The sequence below is a fragment of the Alexandromys fortis genome, unplaced genomic scaffold (assembly GCF_014885135.2).
Source record: "Alexandromys fortis isolate MF-2015 unplaced genomic scaffold, M_Fortis_MF-2015_v1.1 scaffold_159, whole genome shotgun sequence".
Lineage (NCBI taxonomy): Eukaryota > Metazoa > Chordata > Mammalia > Rodentia > Cricetidae > Alexandromys > Alexandromys fortis.
Genome location: NW_026068031.1, coordinates 3914080 through 3933614, shown reverse-complemented (window position 1 = coordinate 3933614; position 19535 = coordinate 3914080). Strand labels below are relative to the sequence as shown.

Here is a 19535-nt window from a genome sequence, read left to right as displayed (position 1 = left end):
TGACCTCACGTTTGTCATGCAGTTAAGACTTCAACAAGTGGTGGCTTCATCTTGTCTCCCTGGGTCTCCAAATCCCCATCTATGAACTGGGGCCAGTGGCCGCCCCTTTGACAAAGCTGCCATGCAGATGAAGAAGGGTGTTGGGTTTGAAGCAAGTAAGCAAGTATAAGATGACCCCAGCGTGGGCTCCATGGGGCAAGACCAAGGTTTGTTTATTCCCCGGCAAAGGTTCCGTTCATTGCAGTGCCTGGCCCACTCAAGAGTGCAGCTTCTGTGGAAGCTGAAGAGAGACGGTTCTGCCGGTCAGAGTACATACTGCTCTTTCAGAGGACCCGAGTTCGGTCCCCGGCAAGCACATCAGGAGGCTCACAAGTGCCTGTTAGTCCAGCTCCAGAGGGATCCAAATCCCCTAACCTCTGCACATATCATACAAAGACATACACACGCAATTAAAAATAATAAAAATAAATATCAAAAAGTTTTGGCCTAAATAAATGAAGCGAGTACTCTCAAAACCGGTAATGGATGGAATTCTTTAACCTCTCTAGACCTTAGCCTCCTCATCTGAGACATGGGCATATTCAGGCTTACCTGGGAGGGCAGCTATGGCAATTACTCCCAACGCCTCCTGCCCTGGGCATGCCCTCTCCCCGGGGCAGACACCACTCGAGGCAGCTGAGTAATTAGAGCAATGTTTACTGAGCGATACAGGACTGAGTACTAGGAAGGGTTTACAAGGATGGAAATGCACCCCCACCGCCTGGCCACCAACCCTCAACACCCAGCGCCTACAGTACTTAGGAATTACAACGGCTGTACCTGGAGGGTGGATGTCCTTAACGACAGACCATAGCGTATGTATTTGTACTGTGTCAATCGAGTGATTATAGAAATCCATATATATATTGCTCGTATAAAATCTTTTTTTGTAAAAAATATTAAAAAAAAAGAAAGTATAAAAAAAAAAGGTGTGCAGTTGGAAGCCCCGCCAGGACAGCCAGTCTGTAAACATTCATCGACTGTGTGCTTTGGGAGGGCGCCCGCGCCTCAGTGCCACAGCAAACTCCAGCAGGGCCACCTGGCTGTGCCACCTGAGCAAGGGCCATCACAGCCCCGCAGTGCACCCCTTTCCACCGGGCTTGGGCAGGGCTGGGGAGGGTGGATTGCAGTCCACGCTGAGTTCCATCCTTGGCCACACCGTGTGTTGGGACGCATGGCTTTTCTCGGCTGCTCGGTAGTCCTTTGGGTGGGGGGTCTCGGCAGAGAGGCCAGAGGAGCGCCTGAGGAGGCTACCTGGCTGGGCATCTCTCTGGCTGAGGTGCCCTTCAAGCTGGGCCTTGGAGTGGGACAGCCCCTACCTGCGGGTCAACTTTGGTCTCATCGCTTGGTCCCTCTGGTTTCTTCAGTCTGCTCTTGCTCTCGCGTGGCTGGGCTGAGTTTCAGAAAGGAGCCGGCTGGAGGCCAGTTATGCCAAGCCTCATGGTAGAGTTTGTCATGCGCCCTGGGGGAGACCTCCATCACCTCTTCTCCTTCTGCCGTCCCCGCTCCCCATCCTCTGATGCCTCCTCCAAGCCTTCAGTCACTTCTTGTCCAGCTGCTCCAGCAGCGGGTTGCCTTCGGACTCAGGTGTCCTGACGCTGTCTGTGCGCACGATGCAGGTGGGGCGGTGGCGGTTGAGCATCAGGATAAGCTGTTGCCGCTCCAGCTTCAGCTCCTCTATCTGGGTCTTCAGCTCGGCGTTCATGAGCTCCAGCCGCTCTGACTCCTGTGCAGACAGAGACACACCATCAGCCGCCCCTGCCAGCCTGCTCCCTAGGAGTACCCAGACACTCTGGCCGGCACCTGTCCTGCTGGCTTGGTTTTCCGCCCGCCAGTCCCACGGAGGCATCTAGGGGTAAATGACCTTTTGCGGGCAGTGCCCTGTCGTGCGGTAATGACCTCTGCCACAGCAGGAGGGGTCCAGACACGTGGGGAATAGTCCAACTCAGAGTCCTTCTCGCTCCCTTCCCTCGATCTGCCCCAGCCTCATGGCCCCCTTGCTGTCGACTAGAAAGCATAACCTAATGCTCCCTGCAACAAGATCTCTGCACCAAAAAAAGGTGTGTGCCGGGGGGTAGCCCACAGGTCGCAGCACAAAATCAAGAAGAGCTTTGCTACGTGGCAATATCTGATGGGATAGTGTTGATGTTGGGGTTGATAAACCCAGTGTGGGCCTTTCCTCCTCCAGCGTGTGCCTCCTGGCCATTAGCTTTCAATTACTTAAAACTTTCCCCTCTTCCCTCAGGATCCCCAGAATCTAGGAGTCTTGCCCACAGAGAGACAATTGACAAGTGACCTGCTGGACCCCAAACAAGGTTTCAAACTGGTCTCAGATGAGACTTCCTACACACTCCCAGCCCTGGGGAAAGGAAGGAATGCTGAGGGTGTGATGGGGTGTGGGTGTGGGTTCGTGTGTTCAGAGTGGGGAGAGGTGACAAGCATGCCTGGTCTAGGCCTGGGGCTCACACAGTAGGACCATTGCACAGTAGGACCATTAAGAGCACAGCAATGGGCCTTCCTGCTTTTCAGTTACAGCCCATAACTGCAAGTTCTCCTCGCGTGTGAATGAAGGAGCCTCAGGCCGGCGAGCTCTCCGTGGAAACGACCTTGTGTCCAGGTGTGGAGAAGGGTTTGGCTCTCACGGCTGAGGCTGCTTCACTGGCAGGCAGGGGTTGGAGAATAAAGATCTGTGGTTGTGACAACAAGGCAGCCCTCACAAGGACATTCCGGCTCAAAATGCCAATGCTGCGGATGCTGAGTGGCCTGTGTTAGTCACAGAGCAAGCTGTGTGGCCAGTGCTTCTGCCCAGTGGGGTACAGTTGGGGCGGCCTCCCTCTGAGACTCTGGGCCTTCTGTGGAGTCCCCACACCTCCAGTGAGGGGGGCATCTTCCTCACACTGCCAGGTCGGGATTGTTCCTCATGCACATCTCTGAGGTGGCTGCACAGGCTCCCAGAGAGCTCAGAATAGCTGAGGAAGGCAGCCATTAGGATCACACTCCCAAAGCAACAGTTTCAAAAAGGAGAAAAGAAATGCTAAGGGGGACCCCCCCAAAAAAAAAAAAACAAAAAGTGTCTATGGTCGCTTTTATTGGGACAGGCGAAGACAAGACTGGAATGCAGGCCTGGTCCACACTTCTCAGAACTCTGAGAGATGGCTAGTGTTTCCGCCATCCTCCCCACCTCCTCCAACCCAAGCTGCTAACACAATCTTCAGATTGTCCTCAGCCGTTGTATTGAGAAGCCTCCGGGCCATCTACCTACCTCTGAGGATGAGCCTAGGCCTGCCCTGGCGATAAACACTTTGGGGAATCCAAAGCCTGTGAACTGCTCCTCCTATGGTTCCTGAGAGGTGTCCACTCAGCACATAGCAAGGCCCCCCAAAGCGACCAGCCATTCTGAGTGCAGAAGACCAACAGGCATTGCTAACAGCAGGATGAGGAGCTGCCTCCAGATAGTGGAGGGGGCAGGGAAGGGCATCTGGGTAAGAACCCTCAGGCAAGAGGAGTGCCGGGCTGCCACAAGGGAAGAAATAACCAGGGACCACTGCGCTCAGCTCTCTAAGACACAGCCTGGTGCACAGTGGAGAGGGCAGAGAAGACAGAGCCAGAGGGCAGCTATGCAAACCCCATAGGCTTAGACTCAGTCTTAAGCAAGTTATCTTGATGATCCCTGGGATTAGGAGAGTTCCCACAGAGAAAGCAAAGTGGAAACCAAAGGGCTAGAGGGGCTTCAGGGAGTCTCCCTTGAACCTCTGGGCAGGAAGACAAAGATGCTTCAGGGTCAACTCAGCAAGTCTTGAGGACGGCCTGGGTTTGGAGAACGGAAGAGGCAGAGCAGAAGGGAACAGCCGCATGGACACTAGAACGGAGCCTGAGAGGGGAGCTGGGCTGGAGGGTGCCAAATGGGGCCTGGAAGGAGTTTGGCCTTGGTTACAGTGGGAGTTTGGCCTTGGTTACAGTGGGAGTTTGGCCTTGGTTACAGTGTGCCTGAAGTTCACGCTAGACATGGCTAACTCAATATAGCGGCATAAGCTTGTATTTCAAACCCTCAGAAGTTGGAGGCAGGAAGTTAGGAGTTCAAGGCCAGTCTTGGATACTCAGTAAGCTTGAAGCCAGCCGGGTCTATATGAGACCCTGTCCTTGTGTTCCAAACCCAAAACAGTTAAAAAAACAAACAAACAAAAACCCAATGGAAGAATACGTCATAGCACTCAACACCACATAGATCTACGGCCTCCGAACCAGCAGTGGAGATTTAATCCCTGCTGTGGACATCTGTGTCACAAAAACAGGTGAGGTTTAGTGTTTACTTGTCCTGGCTGTCACAGCATCACTAACCTCTTCTTTTTTGTTGTGGTTTTTGAGACAGGATTTCTCTGTGTAGCCCTGGCTGTCCTGGAGCTCACTCTGTAGCTCAGACTGGCCTCGAACTCACAGAGATCCGCCTGCCTCTGCCTTCTGAGTGCTGGGATTAAAGGCGTGCGCCACCACCTCCAGCCCTGACTTTATATTTTAAAATGTCCCAGGCGACACAAAAGCGAGTTTCATCAACTTTTCCAAGGGCTGGGAAGCAGCTTGTGTCTGGGCTAAATGCTGGCTGTTTGCTAGCTACTGTGAAGAACTCTTCCCATGAGAGGCCACCCATTCATCCCTCGAAAACCTGCCAGCAGAGGGGGCCCTTCTCATCCTTCCAGGGTCGACGTGACCACCAGGAGGAAAGCACCTAGGGAGAGCACAGAGTATCTTGGGAATGTAAAATGGTCTTGCCTCCAGGGCCGGAGGACCTTGTGTGGGTATAGTGGCACAGGAGCAGCCAGCGTCATAGAAGAGAGACACCTTAGGCTGCAGACGGAGGCTTTGGGGCAGGCCCAGGGTCTGTGAGGTGTGAACTGACCCATCAGGCCTGTGCATGCCCAAATTCAGGCCTTGGCTGATCTAAAGAGGCGAACCCTCTAAGAGGTTGTCTCTTTGGTGCACGTCAGTGTCCAGAGGTCAGGGTAGGGGTGAGGGCTAAAAGCTACGTTCCGCGAGCCACTCGGGTCTGCAGGCCTGGTCAGCACAGTGGTCACATCGAGACTTCTCCTCCAAGGCCTCAGATGGCGAGGAAGAGGGACTGGGCCAGAGCCCACGTGGTGTCGCTCTCCAGATCTAAGCTCACAGAGTTTCCTCCATCATGGCAGCCACATCTCTTCCTGGGACAACACAATAGTATTTCATCTGCCCCAACCCAGCGGACTCCTCTGATGGGCTGGCGCCTTTCTCCTCCTGCATCCTCTGGTGGTTCTCCATGACCACGGTTAGTATCGTGTAATGGGGACACTCATGAGAGGGGAAGAAGGTGTCTTAATAACGGGGGCAGGACAAGAGGGATACGCCAGTCTATTTCAGACGAGCCAATATGTAGGATATCTTTAAAAATGAGGCTTTGGGTCTGCCTGTCCCAACTTCCTTCCACGTGGGAAGCTAACCTCCAGCTAACTGATAACGTTCTTTTTAATTCTCTGAACACACCCTTAAACAGCAGCACCTGCTTTCGTATGTGCCACTTCTGATGCCCCCTTCAAACCCACATTCTTCATTCTTACTTCCTTCCCCATTTTTTGTTTTATTTTGTTTTTGTTTTTAGAGATGGGATTTCTCTGTGTAATAGTCCTAGCTGTCCTGGAGCTAGCTCTTGTAGACCAGGCTGGTCTCGAACTCATAGAGATCCATCTGCCTTTGCCTCCCGAGTGCTGGAATTAAAGGCGCGCACCACCACCGCTCAGCCTTGCCTTCCCCTATTTTGTCTCACCAATGGAATAGCTCTCTCAGTCCATTCTCAGCACTGGAAGTCCCCACAGCACTCTGGGCTCCTGAAACAACATTCCTCACTAGCTACCGCTCCTCATTTGCCATCTGCTACCCACTGAGAACGGGGCCCATGGACCCACAGTACAGGGGCCCTTGGTTATCACCTGCTAGACAGAAAGATAGATGAGTCTCTGCCCTCCACCTGCTAGCAGTGTGGCTTTGGGCAAACAACTCCATCTTTCTGAACCTTATGAAAAATGTTGTGACCATTGTGACCATGTGAAATGCCTGGCACACAGTAGGTGCTTGACAAGTTCACCTGGCACCGACTATCTAGGCACACAGTAGGTGCTTAGCAAGTGTTAGGCTGAAAAGCCGTCCATCTGGCACTGGCTAGCTAGTGTGCTGCTGTGTCACTGAGAGCCTCTGGTGTGGCACATCTTGTCCACTGTCTGAAAAGCTCTAAGTAGCAGGAGTTGCGTGGGCAGCTTCTCCTAAGAAGCCTGGCTGCACCTCCTGGCTCTGTCCATTGGGTACTTGATAGATGGACATAAAACACCCAACTGCCTCCTCTTTAAGGCCTGTATCTTCAAACCCGCTGAACGATACCCTCACTTTAAGACCTCCCAGCAGTAGGCGATTCCGTCATGTTGATTGGCACTGCCTGCCCAGGGTGCCCACAGCTAGGGAGAGGTCTGTACATGGCCCACATTGTTCATACCTGGGACCCCAGAAGAGCTCTCTGCAAGACTGAGATGGGACCACAAACCCCAGTGTTGGAAAATATCAGGCCGATCCAGCCTTACCTCTTCATAGCAAGAAGGACAATGTCCACTCTTGCTCTGCCCCCCTAACAGCAAGCCTCGCACACCCTGGAGCCTGAGAACCAGAACCAGAGGTTTGGAGGCTAGTAACGGGCTTTGGCATCAGTCCGACCCTTCAGTGGCTGAGAGACCTGGGTGGGTCACCACCTTCATTGTGTCTTCCTCGCCTGCAGAAAGCGAACCACGAAGCTCCCTATCTTCATGGCTACTCTGCCAACAAAATGAGATCTCAGTGCCTGGCTTTGCAAAGGTTCACGACTATGGCTCATCGTTATGGTGACTCGCGGAAGAAAAATGCCTGTCGGTTAAGTTAGCATATAGCATTGCTATTACTGTTCAGTGGCAAACCAGTGATGGGGGTGGAGCGTGGCTGACAGCCAGGGGACTGCCTATCCAGTTTTCCACTCTCTTCAGGGCCATCATTTTTGGAGACAAAGGCAGCAGAGGCTGAGACGCAGGACCAAGGGGAAGAAAGAGCAAGCACCCTGCTCGGCATATCACAAGTAAAAAGGCAGCTGACAGCGGGAGGAGGCAAAGGCAGTACGTGGAGCCTGACCTCACATTCAGACCAGACCTCTGGTCCCTGGAGGCAGCAACAGAGTTCAGAGGTCATCTTCAGTGGGACTAAGTGCTGGACAGTGGGGATGCACGGTAGATGAGACGTTAAAATAAATGGAGTTTTTCCTAGTAGCCAGCCCAGGAGCTAAGTCCACTGCCCACAGACATGACATTGCCCCAACATCCTACTTCATTAGCATGTACCCTAACACCATGGTAGCCACAGGGGGCCAAAATGGATACTGCCAGGTTTGGGCCACTGGGTCAATCAATACCCAGGACCTAAGGTCAGTGTGTGTGTGTGTGTGTGTGTGTGTGTGTGTGTGTGTGTGAAACGTGGATCTTTCTACCTTCTCTGGGTTGCGGTGTCTGATGATGCACCCGACTACCGAGCGCATTGGCCCCTGCAAAGGCCAAGGTGCCTCCCCTCCACCACCACCCCGCTCACCCTTTGCAGAAACTCCGTGCGTTCCTTCTTCTTGTTCCGGCATCTGGCCGCGGCCACTTTGTTCTTCTCTCGGCGCCTTTTCCTTCGCTCTTCTTCCTCGTCTAGCTGTGAGGGCACAGAGCCACGGATTAGACACCACGGGTGGCCCTGGGCACAGCTTCCCACCTGACACATGGACAGACAGGGGGACAGATCCCCCGTTTGCACCCACATCTCAGCAAACACAGCTGTCTCCTGGTCATAGGAGGATACTTCTCTGAGCAGGTGGGTAGCCTGGGGAGGAGCCAGTGTTCCCCCACCCCAAGGGCAGGGCTACCTGGCTTAGCCAGAGTTTCTGAGACAGGCAGCTCCCCGCAAGGGAGTGGGGCAACCCGTTCTGCCTGGCACAAGCCCTCTGGGTGTGATTTTTTTCCAGGCCAGCAGCTCCCAGGCACTTCCTTTAAAAACACCTTGGGCAGAGACCATTCTGTACCCACCCCTCCCAGACGATCTTCACCCCACCTCTTCAGCTGGGATTTCAAACTCTCACCACCCATTTCTGCCAATGTGGCTCCTTTCCTTGGTCCCCCAAACTTTTGCTCTATTTCCCCAGGCTGTCACAGTGACTCTGTCCCCTCACCTGACTGGAATTCTCTTCCCCTTTTTCATAGTCCTCTCCTAAGACTCCAGCTGGGAGGTGCCAGGACACATCCCAGAGTCCCCTGAGATTACAAGCTAGCCTGTCTCTCCGGAAGGAATTCGGGAGCATAAAGGAAGGCCCCTAACCCAGGAGCAGCAAAAGCTCACCCCTTCCCCTCCCTGACTGGCAGTTGCTAAGGTTTCACTGTCAGTATGAACAGGAGCTACCCCTTGTCTACTTTGGCAAATGCTCCCAACACAAACATCACAGGATCAAGTGACTGCTACTGTCCCGATTTGCAGACAGTAAAGTTTGAGACTTAAAAGCCACTTTATCAAAGGCCACAGCAGAGCCAGATCTTGAACTTTTGGATGGATTTCACCAGTTTCAACCTTTAAAAAAAGAAGAAAAAGAGCAGGAGGAGGAGGAGGAGGAGGAGGAGGAGGAAGAAGAACAACAACAATAACCGGAGGCTTCTGTAGCCAAGGTTGTTCTCCAGCTCACTAGTAGCCAAAGATGACCTTGAATTTATAATTGGCCTGAGTGCTAAGATTATAGCTGTAGGCCATCACAAATCAATTTATCAGATGCTGGGGATTGCGTGATAGGCAAACACTCTGTCAATCAAGCCACATTCCTTCAGGGGTATTCTGTTGAGGTACCTTGTGCTGTCCTTGCCAACCAGGGAGATCTGGAGGCCTCAGAGGGCCAGCTGGACTGGGGACAGCTCCAAGTCAGAGGCCACGAGCTGTGGTGTTGCTCTGGGCTTGCCAATTCTGTCACTTCTTGAGTGGGATAAGGTTAGGGGTGACTCTGGCAATGCACAGCCTGTGACAAGGCCTCAGCCCAAAGAGGCATCAGCCAGGAAAATAAGTGTCCTCTCTGCGTGCCCTTCTGGAACAGTCAAGAGCACGAGGAGAGGACCCAGGCCAATGCGCTGGCCCAGGAAACAGACCCTGGCAGGGAGGCTTACTTCCTCCTTCATCACTACTTTAAGGCTCCTCTCTAAGCCATACTGCCCCCCCAGCAGGCCGCTGGAGCGGTGCCCTCATGGATGCCACCACACCCGACACCTCCCAGGCCCCTGGCCTCCTTTGAAACTGAACCAGAAGTGACAGCTCCTCTGGCTGACCTGCGTCTAAGGTACAGAAACCTGGCTCAAATTGATTCCGCCCAACCTCAGTCTCACCCCAGAGCGGGCCGAGGTAACTGTGACATCAGGCAAAGGGAAGGAACTGGAGGAAGTGGCTGGTAGCGCAATCTCCCCTCTGCCAAGAGGTTTTGCCCACAAACTGCCATGGTGATGGGTGCAGCCTGCTCCTGCCGGGCTCCAGGGCTTCAAGCCTTCCCCTAAGCAGCCCAAGGAGACGTAGTCCCATCCCCGGAACCTGGATTCCCAGCCCCCGGCCCCTGCACAAGGCCTTGGACCAGAGTTGGGAGCGACATTTTCAGGGGCTGTGGCCGCAGCTTTAACAGGTCACCTGGGTCAGTTTGACCCCAGAGCAGTGGACCATTCTGTCCACCCTCTGAGCCAATCAATCCCTCCTGTCAATCCTTTTGACTCTGGAGGCCACACCCTCCTCCAGCCGGTCAGACCATCTACCCTAAATAGGGGGACTTTCCTACTTGGTAAACTCCTTCTCATCCTTCAAGAGTAAATGTCACCTCCTTTAGGAAGGCCCCTTAGATGCCCCTTATAGAACCCCTGTGCCACTACAGAATTCCACTCCATGCCAGTGAAGGTGACAGTTTGCCATCCCTGCTTTTCTGGAGAATGGGTACCAAGCACGCACTCAGTCAGTGACGATGGGCTCAGCTGAGTGAACAGAATACAGAGTGTAGAGAATGGACGGATTCTATCTATAGACTTCGATGGTTGAGTTGACATCCATGGGATGCCTCTGCCTGTCTGCATGGGGTTGGGAGTGTTGGTACCTGTCTCCTCCAGAAGCATAGTGGCGGGAAGCAAGATCTAGGTGACCGGGACGAATTTGTAGAAGTCCTGTGTAGTCCTGGCATGGATCAGGGTGGGAATTTAGGTCTAGAGCCCCTATTCTGCAGCTCCCACTGCATACACCCCAGGCCGCCTCTCCACCCACCCTGAGCCATCTTTCCCACTTACCACATCTTCCCCATTAGAATGGGGATACAATCCTCCGCCCACAACTGCTGCTTTGGAGCTGCCTAGGGGTGATATGGCTAGCAAGGCCCTTCCAGAAACAGGGCAGGGTCTCACGGGGCCTCTGCCTTCTCCATCCCCACAGTCACTGGGCTCCTCAACTGTCTGTGGCCCTCACTAGACAGAGACTATTCTCCCTCTCCTCCCTCAGTCTCCTCTGCCACCCCCAGGAAGGAAGCTGGACCTCCCCCTCCCTGATGCCTCCTGAGTTCTCCAAAGCATCTGACAGAATGTCCTCACCACACACAGTGCAGCCATCTAAAACCAGAACCCCAAATTGGGAAAGGGGTGTGTGGGGCAGAGCTCTTACAGCTGGAAGAACCTGGGCGTCAGAGGTAGCTTATAGCAGAAGGCATCTAGAGAATGGTGCAATGGAGTTGGGAGCTGGGGAGTCCACCCTTTCCAGCCATCACCCTGAGCTCTGTCTGTGGTCCCCTCCAATTCCCAAAAGCCCCAGGGGTGGAGAAGTCTGCAAGATCAGTCAGAGTTGTTTCTGCACTGTACTCTGCATTGAAGGGAAAGATGCTTCAGGGACCAGTGACCTGAAAGGTCCCTCCGCGCCCCGTTCCATCTCTATTCTCAAGTCCCTGCCGAGGGACAGGGAAGCCACAGATGCTGACCACAGTTGATGCATGGGACAAGGTAAGGATGGATGGTGACAGGAGCTGAGCTGTGTTGTGATTTGAAGATTCTGAAGGCTGCACACAGAGATGCATGGAGTCACCAACCTCCAGCATTGCCGGAGGCAGGGAGGTCAGGCAGTTGAAGTATACAGGAATAAAGAGAGATCTGAGGGAAACAAGAGGGAGTTATGGGGACAAGGGAAAGGTGTGGGCCAAGATGGGTGAGCAAGATACCCAAGGCACACACTGGGTCCCCTCACCCTGAGGCCCCTGTAAGTACAAGGTATACCAGGGAGAGGTATATCCTTCAATGTCTTATCTAGGCCCTGAGAGACGATTCCAGGAAGAAAGAGATATTTGAAGAAGGAAGACACAAAGATGGGCGAAGAGAGGTGGAGCTTGTAAAGATAAATGAGAGACACAGACAGACAGACAGTGGCAAACAGCAGCACACAGGCAGGAAAAAAAAAGCCATCTTGGTCCTCTTGATCCCACCCAGTAGGGCCTGACTATGCAGCTTGTCTTTGGGGTTCACGATGGACCCATGGATCCTGAGACTTTTTCCTTTGACGTGGAGTGAGTCTGAGGTTTCTACCGCTTGCTACTGAAAGACACCTGGGACATTAGGTTCCCCCTCCCACCATCAGGGGCACCTGATGATACCAGAAGAGCAGGAGGTGGTCCCAGTGATCTTAGGAAGAACTACCCAGCAGTAAAGTCTAGAACCAGCCACGGCAGAGTGCGGAGCACGGATGCAGAGGGCCCTTAGACAGCAGCTATGAAAACAAGCAAATGGTGCCAGCACTGGGAAGACTGGCGTCTAAAATCCTCCCCCCTAGCTCCTGCTATACCATTATGCTACATGGACACGGTATTAAACTGACCCCGAAGTGCATCCCTCAGCCCTCATCAGAGAAGCATCTACGTGTAGTAGACAATGATTACCAGAGACCTACAACTGATCAACACACCGAGAATGAGCAAGCCTGGAGCCCTTGGTCCTAAATGGGACAGCTACTTCCTCGCTCCCCTCCCAAAGCACAGAGATCACTGCAGTAGAGAGACTGCAGCGTGTGTGAGCGCCGGAGGCGGCGGATGACTACAGCTGTTTTCGGGACACGTGTGGGCAGCTGCACATAGGAACTCAGAGCAGCGGACAAAACCTCGGCAAGCTCAAGACAGACAAGATCCCAGCATGGAGAACAGAAGTGGACATGAAGGTCTACCCGAGCCACTCAGAAAGGAGAGGCAGCGTTCTTCGAGAACGCAGCCCTTGAGAGTCCACCCTTACTTCAGTAGATAGCCCTACGCCCGCGCACATTCTGGCGGCCCGTGGGTCACTCAGGTGGTAAACAAGAAACACATGAAGCTGGGAGGAGACCGTTGTGGGGAGGTGAGAGGGGAACTGAGCGGAGGGAGGGTTAGTGTGATCAAAACACCCTGCATGCATATGTGAAATACTACGTTCTCCCCAAACATTTAAGAATGCTCTAATAGTTAGCTAAAGAATATTCCCTCTCCCTGCTGGCCCTCTCCTGTTGGCCAAGCTCAAAGCAAGGGATGCTGGGTAATGGTACTTTGCTGTGATAGGCCACAGAGGCACGCAGCAGACAAGATACACATGGATCTGACGGATGAGTGAAAATATCCCAAACACGGCTTTCTGTAGCCCCATACAAGCCCACTTGCCAGAGCTGTCAGGCAGGACACAATGACAGGGATTGGGGTCACCCCCACAGTTAGCTTTTCTGGGCAATTGCCATCAGGCACTGTGGGGTTCTAGCACCCTGAGACTCAGAGTGAAAGTCTAAAGACAATTGTCTGCTTAGCGGCTTCCTTCCTGAACCCCACCCCAGACCTTCGGGACTGGCATTTGTCTGTAATCTGATTCCCAGGGGACCTGTGTGCCCTGGAGTTTGCTCAGGAGGGCATCATGAGCCCTCGGCTGTTCTCTCTACAAACGTTATTTCTCCCGAGGCTGTGTTCTTTCCGTAAATACCACCATCTACCTGATGGTTCTGCCAGAAACAAGCCTGAAGCCACCTGAATCCAACAAGCCCCCTCACAACAGCCCATTTCACAGCCTGCAAGGATCCCACTTGCAAGCCGACCAGATTGCATCATCATCAAACTCTCACTGCTGAGCCCTGTGACAGGCGATGGCCCCCAGGGGCTCTCCTGGCTACAATGTCAGTCACCTCCTGTTTTCAGTCCTCCACAGCCTCCATCACTTCCGGCACAAACCCTCGTAGGTTGGGCAGGGCCCAGTGGGAGAAGATCCAGCCCTGACTGCTTCTTCTACAGCCTGGCTTTTCGTTACCCTCAACTCCAGCTACAGGGCCTCCCGTGCCATCATCAGAAGACCAAGTCCTTCCCATCCCAGGGCTCTAAACACGCCGTCCTCTCTCCTGGGACCCCTTGTTCTAGATTCCACAGCCACCTCAACGGAAGGTGCCTTTCTTTTCAGGTGCCCCCCCACACACACACCACATCTATTTCTTTCCGGGGCTTTTCACGAATCGCATTTACCTTTTCCAGGTAGACATCTGCCTGCTGCTTTTCAGTTTCCCCTGAGGTTATTAACCTATTTATAGTTCGTCTATCTACATAAATACCTTAGCCTGTCTCTACTGCCGTCACCCAGCCACTAGAGCTGAGTATGGCATGGCGGGGGGAGGGCCTTCAATGGCTATTTATAAATTAAATCAAGAATGTTTACTTTTCTATCTTGTTAGGCATCTAACACGGACCTCTCTTGGCTCCCTACCCCCTTTTACAAATAAGGTTGTTGGTATGATTGGCGACAGGGTTCTAATCCAGGTCTTTCGGCCCCAAGGACCCAAGCACTCCTGCCTTTGTGAAAGGTCACATCGTCTACATGTATTCCACATGCATCTAACATTCACCCCCCCATTCCCCCCATTCCCCCCTGCCCTCCCCCTTCCCCCCACCCCCCCAAGCCTCTTCATCTAAGCCCTCCATGGGAACACATAACAACCCCAGAACTTCTGGTCCAGATAGCAAGGTTCATTTTGCTTTTTTCCTCTTTGGGTCTTTTTAAATTGAAAAAATATTGACTACACAATGAGCAGGAACAAGTAGTGGCTACCGAGCTAATGGAGGGACTTCTGTTCTCCTCAACTTAGTCTTCACCTTGGGTCACGTTCCTCGGGACACGGAACTTTGTCTCTGCAGCTGCAGGAGTTCACACGAGACTGATATGTGACACCTGACATTTCAAAAGTAGTTTCAAAATTATGTCTCTTGAAGGCTGGGGATATGACTCAGCTGACAGTGTTTGTCTACTGTGCAGAAGGCCCTGGACCCCACTGTCAGCCCCACCTAAACTGGGCGTGGTTGGCGTGCACCTGTGAGGTGGAGGCAGGAGGATCAGAAGTTCTTAAAGTCAACACTGGCTACATTATCTAGGTCAAGGCCAGCTTGGGCTACACAAAACTCTGTCTCGGGAGGAAAATTCTTTTGTGAGACCACCAAGCGAGAACAAGAAAGAAAAATGACATGTTTAACCCAAGGTATAGGAAATACAGAAACTCTCTGTCACGAGGTCACACGGACAAAGCAATAAAGGAAGGCGGCACAAGCAGGCAGGGTAGACAGCGAAAAGCAGAAACCAACGGTATTGTTAGTGAGGAGATCTGAAGGGCCCGGAACCAAAGCGAGCGCAGCAAGCCAGGCATGGGTGTGGGTGATGGCATAGTCTGTACTGTTCTCCATGGTCTGGGTCCTAAGCCACTCTGTAAGGCTGTGGGCCCTTCTCTGAGTCCCCATTCCTCAGTCCACACGGATGGCACAGGGTGGGTTCTGCAGGACACAGCCGCAGCGCAGAGCCTGGCACACAGGAATGGCTCTGCAAATGTCCTTCTCTGCACACAGCAAAGCAACCGGCACTCCAATTGCCCAGAGGCAGTGAGAGGGGAGAGAGCCTGGAAAGGTGATACAGCCTTACAGCATCCAGTCGCAGCTCTGGGCTTAAAGCCGCTATCCAGGCCCACAAGAGCCCTCCGCAATGATAGGAAGAAGTCACATTTCAACACCAGGGACCCGTGAGCACCCTGGGAAGTAAACACCCAAATGCCAAACATACCAGACATTCCCCCACATAAACAGGCTGTGATGAGCCAGGGGTTCCCTCGCCCCCCCCCCATCAACAAAGTAGGGCAGTTCAGAGGTGAAATCTTGGCCACCGCCACTCCTGCAGGGATGAGGAAACCCCAGGCTCTGTCCCCCTGCAGCCTTCAGGGGCCACGCCTCTGGCCTGCTCTCCAAACCATCTACCCTTGGCTCTCCTCTTCCCTAGCCAAGCCTTCTGATGCAAGTGGCCAAGGGCTGAAGGTCTGCTCCTTCTGGGCACGGCTTTGTGAGCAAATTCACACAAATGGCACTTAAAGGTCAGGGTGGCAACCCCAAACCACGGTCCAGAATGAGGCCGGTTAATGAATGGTTAATAAAGGAGGAGGGCTATCTGGATAGGACCGTGTCTGCAGAGGAGACACCCAGGTTAACACCAGCAAAGCAGTCTCAATAGTGCCCAGTCTTCCAAGTTTTCAGGACTAGCTGAAAATATGAATTTTAAAAGTAAGACCTCTCGATTCTTAACATTGCCAACTAATTCCATTTTGAAGTGAACACTGCTTGAGCCTAAAAAACAAAACAAAAGAACAACAACAACAAAAAAAAAACCCCACATCTGTTGTACTGCCTCCTGGCTCGCTTTTGACTCCAATGGAGTCTGCCATCAGAAGTCTGGGGTCTCGTCATCCCTATCAATGTCCTACTGAGACCCTGAGCCAACCACTCTCTGGACCATCTCAACAGTTCACAGAAACAATAGTTCCCAGTTCTCTCTGACCTGTAGGTACATCTGCAAGGGAAGCTGGGGGGCTTTGTTTTCTTGTTTTACCAGTGAACAAACTGCAGTTTGGGAAGGTAAAGATCAGCCCATAGCTCCACAGGCAGGGCAACTACTGGATTCTGTGATGGCAGGCTGCCTCCTGCGGCTGACTGGTCTAGACCCTCCTCTCCGCTGACTTCCCTGGGTTCTGTCCTCCTGGCAGGGATGGTTACAGAGCAGGGAGGAAGAGTGAAGTGCGGAAAGGACAATAATATTCTCCTAACCCCTTTGAAGAAGTTTTTGTATGTACAGACTAAATGGCAAACACCAGGACCCATCCCTAGATTCTACAGATGGGAAACTGAGGCTGGTTCCAGGTTTACACTTGAGGGCAGGGACTGGGTCTCAGAAGACAAGTTCAAAGGACACGTGGGGATGTGAGGGTGACTGACTGTGACATCTGTCACCCCATTGATCTCCAAGGTTGATGTGGCTGATCCGGCTGGCTGGGCGGGTGTCCTCTTCCTCCCTCACTGGTCCATGTGTGTCCCTCCCAAAGCTGCACTCAGTTGAAGAGAATGACCTTCCCCAAATAGAGGAGGTCCCGTCTTCTGTCAAGGGTATATGAGTAGCTGCGCTCCCCCGCTAGAACCTCCAAACAAGTTCTCAAAGGACACTTGGGTTCATCCTCTTAGGCCACTAACTGTCTGTGTCACCTCTATTCTTGAATTCTCTCCATCTTGGTCCAGGTCACTGGCACCACCGCAGGTACCACGGCATCCACTCCTGTGGTTTCACAGCCTCCTGGACACAACTACTAACCAGATCTTTATGTCCACACCCACGTACCCAACTGATGCCTGGACACTCACGGTGACGCGCTTCGGCCCCCAAAGATGATATCCCCTACTGTCTCCTTCCTCTCTGTTCTCCACCCTGGCTGGCATCGCCACACACCCATTCCCCAGAGCTACAAGCTCTGGCCTACTCTATCCTATCTTCCTCATTATCTTCAATTCTGACCTAACTAGACACCCAGTTCCATGCCCTACACCAGGAATGTCCAAGCTTCTACAGTTGTGACATGGCACCGTCATCTACAAATGGATTGTGCAGCAGTCAGAGCTAACCTGAGATGCATGTGGCCCACGCAACATAGATTGGACATGCCCACCCTGCATGGCTTTCAGATTCGGTCTCTGTCTTCCATATCTACTGCTGGTTTCCTGAACCCTGCTTCACAGCTGGAATACCACAATGGCCTCCCTAGAGGACTCCTGGTCCTGCTGTAACTATCCTTCATCCTCCCAGCCACCAGCTCCTTCCGAAATGCAAGCATAACCAGTGGCAGCCCTTTGATGGCGGTAGTGGCTTTCCTTGCTCTAAATGCCAAGCTGCTTACTAAATCACACAAGGTTCCTGTGCCCTAGCCACACCTGCCTGTGATCTCCCCTGCTGCCTGTGCCAACTCTACCACTCTGTGTTCCCGAAGCGCCGGGTGCTAATCCACCTGAGACTCCCCTGGCCTGCATATCTCTGCACCATTCTGCTCTCAGCTCACTTTTCGGGTCTCCTGTATACGTAGTGGGAATACCACCTCCATCAGGAAGTCCTCCTTGACTGTAAGCCCTCAAGCCGAGAACCATCCCTCTGAGCTCCCATCCAACTCTGAGCTTCTCCTTGTTTGGTACCCTCTGCTACTGTCCCCATCCCGGTGGGAGTTCCATGAAAAGAAAGCCTGTATCATATTGGCTTTTTGTGTGCCCAGAAAATGGCTAAACAGTTGCTAAGAGGAAAGGAGGCTCCATCTAGACAAGAACTTGGGTCTTTCTTTCCCTTTACGGTGCTGGGGACCAGACCTATGGCTCCAGTATAAGAACCTAAGATTTCAGATCCTGGTCCAGTGTTTTGCTACTGCACTCTGCTGCCTGCAGAGCCAGCATGTAACCATGGCAACTGCAAGCACCAGGCCCTGCTCCCTGGAGGCCACTTGGTAAACCCTGAAAGAAGGCTTCATGAGAGCACTGATGGAGGCACCAGCTCCCCGCCACAGTGATTCCTCAGCTCCTAGGCGCAGCAGGTGGATGAGTCTCCCCGTACCTGCCAGCAATGGTAGGGAGAAACGGGGCTGGAAACTAAACCCCAGCCTCAGGTTCCGGAACAGACAAGACCCTAGGATGCTATAGCTCTGTGCATCCGTGAGGCAAAAGCTCACAGAGGTGAGTGAGCATGCCCAGGTCCATGGATCAGATACTGGCAGGCCTGGCAGAAAGCCAATGTCTTCCAGGAAGCGGCACGGATACCATTTTTACGAACTGGTAGTCTTTTATGAATTGCTACACTAGTGCTTCAGGCTCACCCGTTAAACCAACTTCTGTCTCCTCTCCCCACCACCCCTCACCAAGAAGTGATGCTTGTCTCTGACTTTGGCCTTCCACCCACCTAGTCCACAGGGGGAAACATCTTCTGGGTCAAGAGAACCTATAAAACAAAAGGCTGCTAGGCGTGGGCTGCTTTTACAGCACATGTCGGGAAAGGGCCGTTTTCACAGAAAGCCATGCAGAACAGCCTGTTTCCGAGGCTAAGAAAAGACAGCATTGTGTTTGGAACAAAGCCTCCAAAACCAGGCTGAGCAGGGTGACACCCATTCGCTGACAACCGGGCTAGAGAAAGAGCAAACAGCGCTACTAGGAATGAGAACGGAGGAGACACCGGAACAACCGCCCTGGCCCAGGCAGGGATCAGTTCTAATCAAGAAGAAGAGAGACAACAACAGCCAAGAGGGAGCGAAGACTTTTATTGAAATTTTGTCTGTTTCAGGCTTGGTCCACACCTACGGTTTAGTGGGCTCTGGTTTCCCAACGCTAGGCCATCCATCTTTTTTCTTGTCCAGCTGTCTTGTCAAAAGATGATAAAGGCCTCTCAATATCCCCCAAAAGGCAGGCACAAAGCAGAACACAAATGGCAGGGGAAAACCTATTTTCTCCTCGAAAAGCTAATAACCCGCTGAAAGTGATTTTTCGGCGTGTGTCCACGCACAGGCAGAGTCTGACACTGGCCATCTTCCTCAATAGCTCCCCACCTTAGTGATGCTATTTTATTTTATTTTGAGACAGAGCCTCTCACCAAACCTGAAACTTGCCATTTTACTAGACTGGCTGACCACTGAGGTTCTTCTGGTCTCTGGCTCCTCAGCAGCAGGATCGCAGGCTTTCACCTCGGTGCCAGGGATCGAACTCAGGTCCTTACGCTTATGCAGCAAGCACTTTGACTGAACTATCTCCCCAGTTCCGAACTGGGCTTCTCTAACAGCGCTGTGTGGTGTGAAATGCCTGGAAGGCGCTGGTCAACAAACGAGATTCCTGCCCCTGCGCACGGACTCCACCAACAGTTAGAGAGAGGTTCAGCCGCCTCACAGCGTATTTATGAACAGGGCTGCTCTGGAAGCTCCCGTTGGCCCAAGTGGCCCTTTTCAAGTGCCAAGCCGTTAAAGCCTTTGGAAGTCATTTGTCTTTCACTGTGAAGGTGAAAAACAAGGTCCCGAGCTTAATTATTCCCCACCAAGGCAGTTCCATTTCATCTGTATGCAGGCCGTGCAGCCAA

The 19535-nt window shown here is 52.8% G+C and overlaps 1 protein-coding gene across 1 annotated transcript in view; it reads right to left on the bottom strand.

Moving 5' to 3' along the window:
• Nucleotides 1–676: 676 nt before the first annotated feature.
• Nucleotides 677–19535, bottom strand: part of Jdp2 (Jun dimerization protein 2) — a 43445-nt gene continuing 24586 nt past the window's right edge. The window contains exons 3-4 of the mRNA XM_050164643.1: nucleotides 7660–7764; nucleotides 677–1765 (exon numbers count right to left, since the gene is read on the bottom strand). Coding sequence (XP_050020600.1) covers nucleotides 1580–1765; nucleotides 7660–7764 — 291 coding nt within the window. The 3' untranslated portion in view covers nucleotides 677–1579. The remainder of the gene's footprint in view (nucleotides 1766–7659; nucleotides 7765–19535) is intronic.